Here is a 10,000-nt window from a genome sequence, read left to right on the forward strand (position 1 = left end):
TGTGTTTGCTAAAAGTATTCATATCAAGATCCTTGCGTTGGGGTCGAGAGAGGTCACGCTGGCTGTTTGTCACCTCGTGAACGCAGCTCAATGGTAGCTAAGTTTGCTTTCGCACCTTAATCTTTGACCTAATAAAACCGGCGTTTGTTTGGACAGCCTGCTTGATGGACTTAATGCCGTCTCAGCCCAATTAACAGTGACACTGTGAGGGAACGCGGTGTCACCTTAGGAACAACACACACACACACACACACACACATTTTCACAGATAAAAGAGAGAAATCCTATTATTTACCTGCGCACATTTAATGACCTCACGTAAACATGCGTCTCAGTAAGTCAGTCAGTTGTGAAAGAGAAATGATTTTGCTCAGGCCTGCAAATGGATAGCTGTTCTTCTCCATGTGTAGATGAGAGCATGGATACCACATACACACACACACACGCACACACACACTGCAGGACAACAGGAGAATTCAGGTGTGCTGTTTAATTACAAGTGAGTCAGTCAGTCAATCCGCCAGTCAGTCTGTCAGCTCAGCTCTTTGTACGGGGGTGTGTGTGGGGGTCAATGGTCCGCAGGGTTAATCTTTGGCTAATCTCACGACGGTGTGGAGCTCGCCACCTGGGACAGCGGCACACATTTCCACTACCTCTCTGCGTGTGCGTGTGTGTGTGTGTGTGTGTGTGTGTGAGATTGAGAGCCATTCCAGCTGTATTAATGTCATTATCATGTATTTAGGTGGAGATGGTTCTCTAATCATTAACTCCCAGGCTGCTTGTGGAAGTGGAACTTAATACCACGATCACAGTCCAGGGTGAAGTCATCCAGACTCCACAGTCTCTTGTTTTCTTCTCTAAAAAGTCAGACAGCAGCTTTCAATATTGAAGATGCTTTCATTGTTGGGGGCCAAACTGTAAGGGAGCTACAGACGACCATTATCACTTTTCCTACACTTCATTAACTCTCTCCCCCCCCCCCCCCCCTTGTTCTCACACACTGAATAAGTCAGAGAACTCAATAATGCACTGAATCTCTTCCTGCATTGTAACGGAGGGTGATCTGTAGTAGCTCCAGTCAGACACTCTCCCAGCTGCTGAAACACACCGGATGATGCTGCGCTGCACTGGGACAGAGAACTTCAAGCCCTGAATGACTCCGTCTCCATCACCGCCTGACCGAGTGACAGCGCGACCTGCTCCTCTTCCCTGCTCCTTCTCTTCCTTCACCCTCTCTTCTCCTACAGATTAGGCAAATTCACACTTCCAAATGAGCGGCTTTGTGATTATGAGTTGCATCATCGTGAGCGCAACATGCAAATGTAACGAGAGGGAGGGAGAGAAAAGTGGCTAGAAGTCAAAGAAAAGAACAGTGAAGGAGAGAGAGAGAGAGAAACAGAGAGAGGTGATGTTATTAGAGGAAATGAGAGAGCATGAGTTGACGGAGAGAGAGAGAGGAAAGGAGGCATCTTGAAGGCAGCGGTCACACCTGTCACATCCCATTTATCCAAACCGGCGCCTACTTAAAACAGCCGCACACTTTCTTTCGAGAAAGATGTCGCGCAAACAAAACAACCAGAATATGGGAGAGAGAGAGGGGAAGGGGGCGAGGGGGGCAGAGAAATGAGGGGAGTGGGGTTGTCAGATCTCTTCGCTCTGCCGAGAAATCTGCCAGAGAGATGTCATCTGGCTGCGTCCAACAATGAAGGTCATTTCCCAATCAGAGGGAATTAGCGAGGAGTCGAGGCTTCTTCAAAGACCTGCTACATTAAGGCCCACGACATCATTTATGTGTGACTTAAACGGATTCTTCTTTTTTTTTTAACCCTTGAAGCATGTAAGCCACTCGCTGACAACCTCACTATTTGCGCCACGGGAGACAAACTTTTTCTCATAAACATACATTTATTCACAAGTACAAACAGACACTCTGGATATTGTAAATGCCCTCGTCTCGGCGAATGTGTGTGAGCAGGTTTTACCATTTCTGTGCGCCTGTTTGACACTGCAAGTGCACATAGCCTGTAGGTGTGTGTGTAAATGTGCGAGTGCTTGCATATATGTATTTATATGCACTGGATGTGGCAGGCTGGCAGTGTGGGCGGTTCTGCCTTTAGTTTGCAGATGTCAATTCTCTTCCAAATGACTGGAACAAAGTAAAAATTGCGCCTCACTCTCTTTATCCTTTTACTGCCTCTGCAATGGAACCGAATTAAACAACTTTTGTCTTAAGCTCATCTGTGAGGGGAGGTTGGTTTAAAAACACTTAACTCCTGCCAGAAGAAGAAGAAAAAAAAGCTATTTTTTTCCCACAGCAAGCACAGATGCTGCTGTTCATTTTCCTTTTTTTCTTGATCCCTTCTTCCCTTCCTCCAACAGAAGAGACTCTCTCTATCCCCCCCCCCCCCCTTCCTCTCTGTGCCATAGCCTTACATGTCTCCGGCTCTGCAAGGTGCATGTGTGAAAACAATATTTGATGCTTGGCGTGTCGTCGTGGATCAAGGCATGGACAATGTGACAGTAGCAAGAACTGGAAACAGCTGCTCGACTAAAATACACGGGCGCGCACACACACACACACACGTATGGATATACACACATGAGAGAATATCACTGATCACTCCTGCAGGGGGGTAAGACTTAGCTCTACGCCAGAGCTGCCAATCTCCACGACATACACTCCACTACACAGCCAAACACACACACACACACACACACACACACACACACACACGGCAAATCCCTTTACATGCCATGGCTAAACACAGACACTGTCAGTTTTGACTTGGAGGTCCCTCAGGCTGGGACAAGCAAGCAGACACACTTTTATCCTCCTCTTTCCAACAACCTCTACAATGAAAATCCTGACACTTTTAAAATAATTATTTATTATCCAGGTTGTAATACTAATTGTCTGAGAATAACACACACACACATACACACACACACACACAGACACACACACACGTGCCCTCTTCTTATCTAAAAACACACAGCTGTATTTTCTCTATTTTAAATAGCAGTTTGCCTAAAATGTATGCCAGTATATTTTACCACGACCCCTCGCTGTTGACAGGCAAGCGTGTGTTGATTCATTAGTGTATTACTGGCATGAGAAATTAAGTGTGACCACTGTGTCTCAAGACTGCTCAATGACTGTGTTAAATCTGTCAAGCACACAAACATAATCGCACAAAAAAAAAAAAAAAAACGAGGGAGAAAGGAGAGCTCACGGAGGAAAGTGAATGTGAAATAATGGCTGATGTAACATCGTTGGCTGTCGTGTGTTTGTGGACATTTCGACGGTAACTATTAGCGTTTGTCCGTGGTCATGATTCTCAGATAGATGAAGTGATGCTTTTTAGAGGGAAAGTAAGGAAGATGGATTTAAAAAAAAAAAAAAATATATATATATATATATATATATATATAATATGTGTACGTGTACTATAAATTTGGAGATGCTATGAACTTCTAGAAAGTCATTAAATAACAAATCCACAGTTTTATTTATCGGCACAGTGGGAACTTCCATTAAAACACCCTTTGAGCTCCATTACATTCATTTGGAAGCAGCTCAGCTTCTATCAAGAGGCTTCCAGTGTGTATCAGCAACATTTAGTGAATTTTGTAGCCGTGTGTGTGTGTGTGTGTGTGTGTGTGTGTGTGTGTGTGTGCATGTGCAGCTGCAGGTACAGTAGCAGGGCTAAAGCTGAGCAGGCAGGCGGGATGAAGAGGTCAGCGTGTAGCCGAGCGTTTCTCCGCCGCCGTGTTAATTTACTATGACAAGATAAAGCTGTAATCTCGCTCACCCCCTCCTGCCCTCCTCCTCCTCTTCTCTCCCCCTTCCTTTCCCCCGCTGCCTCACTTCCAAGTCAACCGGTCGCCGATGAGCCATTTATTTCCCCCCATCACTTCACGGCAATTGCCCTGAGAGAGGGAGAACCCCAGCACCCCCCACCCCACCCCACCTCACCCACTACAGCCTCCAACTACCACCAACATAGTAAATCTCCCTCTCCACTTCTCTCTATTACTCTTCATCCACTCTTCACTGACAGTCAGCGGCAGAAGGATTGATGCTGCAACCCCCAACCTCCCTTCCCCCGACAGAAAAAAAACTTAACACACCACCATTGCAGCCAGATAATCCCACCGCCACACATGCACTTAAATAATCCACATCAACTATTATGAGACCCCCTTAACACACACACACACACACACACACACACACACACACACACACACACACACACACACACACACACACACCAACCATGTCCAACCGGCACACATGACAATACACTATCTTACTTCTGCTGTCAGTCAATGAACTACAACATGAAAAATATGGATTTTTTTAATATTAAAATAAATCAAACTCCTATCAGCTACTGTAGATAGCGCTGCATTCTGTGTGTGTGTGTTTGTGTGTGTGTGTGTATGTGTGTGTGTGTGTGTGTGTTCCCCAATGCTTCCAGGACTTTGGTCTATAGTCAGCACCTGCCACACATGCAGGGTCCATTGTGGGTGGAGTCTGCTGGCTAATCAGTGGGCTAATTACAGAATTAGCTTTCTATTACAGCTCCTAAGCACTGTTTCATTGTTTTACAGCGTCAAGCATGAGCAGTACAGGGGAAAAGGTCGCTGGTCTTTATCAGAGAGCTGCTGTGACTGGGTGTGTGTCAAGGTGAGTGTCCTGGAATACACACTGTATGACACATAAAGAGAAAAACACACTGCTGAGCACCGATTGCTGAAGCTCGAGTTTGACAAAATCCTAAAACTGAGACACTAAAATAGTCTCATCTTCTCCTGGTGCAAACAGAGTTTAAAAAAAAAAACCTGAATGATACACACAAGCAACACGTCACACACGGCTGCACACTAATCACACGTGGGTACTCACTGTAAATCATGTGTATATGTGTCATCAGTCGCAGTCATCTTAAAGAATGCACACATAGGTGTGTACTCATGCCAACAAAACTTTGCAGTGAGCCTATATATGGTGAGGAGTACACAATATTTATAATGAATCACAAAGAAGAAGCCGAGCAACTGTACAAACAGACACACGCGCACGCGCGCGCTCTCTTGTGCGCACAGCCATACATTCAACACCACCACACAATGTCACACTTCATCCCGAAGAAAATGACTCACTGCAATGGCTCACATTTTGTAGTCACGCAATTGTGCATCAAATGGGCTCAAGGCGACGGCTGGTGGCGCACACAAAAGCAGAAACACGTGTGCACACTAACTGCTGCCTGGAACCTTCACTTTAGGTTTTTTTTTTACTTTTTTTTTTTTTATTTTTTTTTACCCATTCTGGAAAAAAAAAAGTCCAGCGCCACAGAGAGAGTGAGAGTCTCAGTCTTGTTTCCATCTAGATTTTGTTTCCTCTCGGTTGGGATCAGCGCCGTCCGTTTTTGTTGTTGTTGTTTGGGTTTAAAAGTAGAAGTAAGCAACATACCAAAGTAAAGACAGAGTTTGAGATGCTGACTGCATAAGTGGCATTTATGTTGCTTTCAGTATGTAAAAACAGAAACGTTTCCAGAAATCCCAGAAAAAAAGGATGCATTTCCAGCAATTTGGTAGATGTTTCACTCCAAAAACAATAGAAACCAGGTTGAGAGCTGATAACGGCAGCTGTCAGGTGATCCTTCCTTCCTCCTCTCCTTCCATCTCATTTTAGGTTACTTTCTCCTTGTACTGCTGGAGGGCAGGATTATGGCGATCATAATCTCATACTGGGTGTGTGTTGTGCCCTGGGGGGGTGACTTTAAACCCTGAGCACACACCACACACACATTTTTTGTGAGCGAACGCCAGAGGAGAGAGATGGAGAGAGAGAGAGACGAGGGCCAAGCTGCAGGTGCTGCAGAGCCAACGACACACAGGTAGCTCTCGTTTCAGGGATATTTATTAATAAAAGATGGTTCTTTTTTGTTTTTTTAAATCTTTATAAAGTTGCACTAGAACTTTTCAGTCATTTTGGCCTGGTGGGTTCCAAGGCGGCACCTGTTACATTGAGCGCAGCCGTGAGCCGGCGCTCGCAGGTGTCGCCATGACAGACAAGTGATGCAAAACCCAGCAGCGGTCCTTACCATGTTGGTGGGGCTGTCCAAGTTCCGGATGGGGGGTGATCGAGGGGACACCTTGCTGCAGTAGGAGGCCAGGGGGAGGTGGATGACACCGCCCAGTCCCTCGCTCTCCTCATCCTCCACTCGCTGTCTGCTGGTTGCCATGGTTACCTCTCCATCTGTCCCCCCATATGGAGAGGCTGGTCGCTTGGAAGACATCCTGGAAAAAAAAGAGGAGAAGGGAAGTGGAAGGATGAAGAGTGAGCAATATTCAAGAGGATGATATAACAGGGCGAAGGCTGGAGTTGTACCACAGTCATGGTGAAGATAGTGTGGAGCTCCCTGTTTGTGTAAAATTCTCCAACTCTTGGATGCTTTTATTCAGTAAAAATATGGTCTGAGTTCTCCGTGGCGTGTTTCACACATCGGGACGACCTCGCAGTGCAAATCCATCAAATCTCCCTTTCTCCCCAGTGCCTTGGCAGACCTTCAAATACACTCTTAGGTCTTCCAGTGTGTTTACCATGAGGGCCATTCAGCATTTCCAAAAGACAAGCCATTACAGCAAATGGAGCCCGCTTGCACTGGCATTGTAAAGGAAATGACCATGTCTTGACAATGGGCTTTCAGAGATAGACGCAGAGTGGCAAAAAGGGGGAAAAAATAAGGCAGACAGAGAGTGAGAACAGTATGCATGCCGACAATAATGTGTGTTTATGAAAACCTCTGGACAATAGAGGAACTGAAGGAAAATGGCTAGCAACACAAGAGCCCCGCTGTGTCAATTTGTTACTGCGGCTTTGTTCCCTTGAAAAGAAGGAAAGGATATAAAGCCACATCTATTAGGTGAACTCTGTCTCTCACAAGGTACATTTGCCTCCCTGTACTTCAGCTGAAGAGGGATGCAGTGACTATGCGGCAATAATAGAATTTAATGTGGTTCTCAGCATCGCCTGAGTGCTTTCAGATGCACTTGTCAGCCTTGAAGCTACTGCGACTATGACCCTGGGTAATAGGCTGCTAACGCTTCATCTCACAGAGGCAAGGCATGACACGGATGGAGGTGTGGATGGAGGGATGGTAAGTGGTGGAAAACAGAAGCAACAGGCATCTGACTTTCAAACCGATTCTGTTTTTCTTCTTTTAATATGACATATAACTTTGTTTATGTCATCAAGAGCTTCATCGTGATATCTTTCTTCCATCTCTTCCTCCGCCAACCTTTCTCTCTGCTTGTCTCCAGTAAACTGATTACACTCTTGACTCTATTGGATTTCCTTTGGTCTGTGCATCTGGCATTGTTCTGAGGAGCAGCCCTGCTACTAATTCATTGCTTATTTACCTTATGACAGTGGAAATGCAAACAATATTTTGTGCTGCTGACTGGCGGCGATGAGTAGAGCGCCATGTGCCAGTGGGGGGTGGGGTGGGGGGGGTCTGACTAACTTGACTTTTTGGAGGTAAAATCTCACAGGTCAAGTCCATTTGTATAGCCTGGTTTCAAAGATGACCCAAAAAATAGAGGAAAACCTCAGGAGGAGCTGAGGGGGATCCCTCAGCTTACAAGTAACCAATCAGCTGTACCACGTTGTTTCTGTCCCTACAGGACTCACACACACACAAACACACACACACACACACACACACACACACACACACTCACACTCACATATGCATGGATGATTCTGAAAGTCAACAAGGTGGAATGTGTGGTCGATTTCTTTATCTTTTTTCGACCTATTTTCTCGGGCTTGCTCAGCGTAAAGCGAGGTCATAAATGTCAGATCAACATTCTGCATTTGCTTCTTTGACAAAAGACTGCAGATAAACCTGCGCGCTGCCATCATTAAACCCAATTGATATTAAAACTGGAATTGACTTATGATAACATTTATGATGCTTTTGTGTGTGTGTGTGTGTGTGTGTGTGTGTGTGTGTGTATGGGCGTGCTCTGTGTTGTTCTATCCACACAAGATTCAATGTGAGTAGCAGGCCCAGCTGTACAAACTACAGGGCTTTGAGCCACGCGGCACACACACACACACACACACACATATGTGCGCATACATACAACACAGAGACCCTAACACTGCAGGTCTGTCTTCATCACTCCCTGTTTACTTTACCTCCTTTCACTCTCTCACACTGAGGCCTTTTGTTTAAGACGCAGACACACACACACACACACACACACACACACACACACACACACACACACACATGCTTGTGTCCTGTGCACACCTCTGACGAGTCGTAACCCTGTGTAGACACAGACCTGGGGTCAGCTCTGAAACCTCACACACTCTGGCTCCACTACAGCAAATCTGAGTTTTGTGTTCAGGGTTTTACGACGCATCATTTCACCACAGTAGCGACAGTGACATATCTGCGGGACAGACAGCCATGGTTACACATTAACGCAGCTATCCAAATACTCGACGGGCCAAACAGAGCACGACACTTGTTTACAGCAAATACGTCTGTGGCAATTCCATCTTTCCTTTCTCTCCCTCCACTCACCCCCCCCCCCGCACCACCACCACCACCACCACCACCTCTACTACTTCTTCTTCCTCAGAGGTGGGTTTCAAAGAATGGGGAGACCGTTTCACAGCTCCTCTCCAGCTATAAAAAAAAAAACCTCTCGCCCTCCCTTTTTGCCTTTGAAGTCAAATTACTATACAATTGGGCACGGCGGGTGTGCAGGTTATGCCGGCTACTTCATTTAAAAGTTTGGCAGGCGCTGTCACGCCGGCGGAGACCTGGAGGAAGCTGGTTGAGCGCGAGAGGAGCGATGCGAGGATTAAAACTGATGAGGTTTTATTAAGGAGATAAATTGGCAGCGTGGTCCAGGTCATAATTAAGGCACATTAGCATAATTTTGCTCTGTTTTGTAAAGCCAAAAATTGAACACCTCCCGCCATACACATGCAAACACACGCACGCACACACACACACACACACACACACACACACACACACACACACACACTCACTCACTCACACAGTTTCTTCTTTTTCTACCTTCCTGATATTTCACATGACACAACAATATCTTTGTGTGTATTTTTGGATTCACAACTCAAAAGTAAGTAAACTCCACAGACACAAATCTGTTGTTGTCTCTTCCATCCCACATATTTCTCCTGCACACACACACACACACACACACACACACACACACACTGTGCACACAGTGACAGCGCTAAGCTCAGATTAGAGCGCCACTTCCCCTTGGCTTTTTGATGATTAGCGGCTCCTCCGTTAAGTCCCTCTCATATCACATATGTCCACTGCTGCTAAGTCACTAATCGGGCAGCGACGGACGTCCATTAACCGGCCGAATAATCGCCATCGACGGTGGTTAACCGTCTCCTGGCCGTCTCGTACTGTAATCAACGCATCCGTTTCATGTTGGCACATCAGCAGTGGTGAGCTTACACACAGGCAAGCCTGTTTAAATACAAGCTTATGGACACACATGCAAGAGCACACACACTTAAATGAAGTGAATTAACGGGGGCAAAGATTTCATTCAGCTTCAATGAAGGTTGAGGGAAAGACAAATCAGCCATTGCAGAAATGTCACAGGCAATCACACACACACACACACACACACATACACACACACACACACACACACACACACACGCCCAGCTCTGTGTGTCTGGCTGCTAACATAATCATGGTGGTAACTGCTCTTGTTAACTCCTTCACTCCGAACAAGCTTTCAGGGAGCGTGGGAGCTTCCTCTGGAGAATTCCACAATAAAGTCAATGTGTTTCTGCGCGCACACACGTGCGTGCGAGCGAGCGTGGTTGTGTGTGTGCGTGGTTTTGTTTGTGTTTGTGCGCACGCGCATCCATGCCAACATGCACTCAGCCTCTCTTCCAAATTATAACTAATTA

The 10,000-nt window shown here is 46.0% G+C and overlaps 1 protein-coding gene across 4 annotated transcripts in view; it reads right to left on the reverse strand.

The window, feature by feature from the left end:
• Positions 1-10,000, reverse strand: part of sox5 (SRY-box transcription factor 5) — a 183,366-nt gene that overhangs the window by 72,536 nt on the left and 100,830 nt on the right. For all 4 annotated transcript variants that reach the window (XM_086201199.1, XM_086201196.1, XM_086201197.1 and 1 more), the window contains one exon: positions 6,117-6,312. In XM_086201199.1, the coding sequence (XP_086057325.1) occupies positions 6,117-6,312 (196 nt within the window). The remainder of the gene's footprint in view (positions 1-6,116; positions 6,313-10,000) is intronic.

This window comes from Aulostomus chinensis, chromosome 4, assembly GCF_037954235.1.
Source record: "Aulostomus chinensis isolate RoL2024-O1b breed Wild chromosome 4, RoL_Achi_v1.0, whole genome shotgun sequence".
Classification (NCBI taxonomy): Eukaryota; Metazoa; Chordata; class Actinopteri; order Syngnathiformes; family Aulostomidae; genus Aulostomus; species Aulostomus chinensis.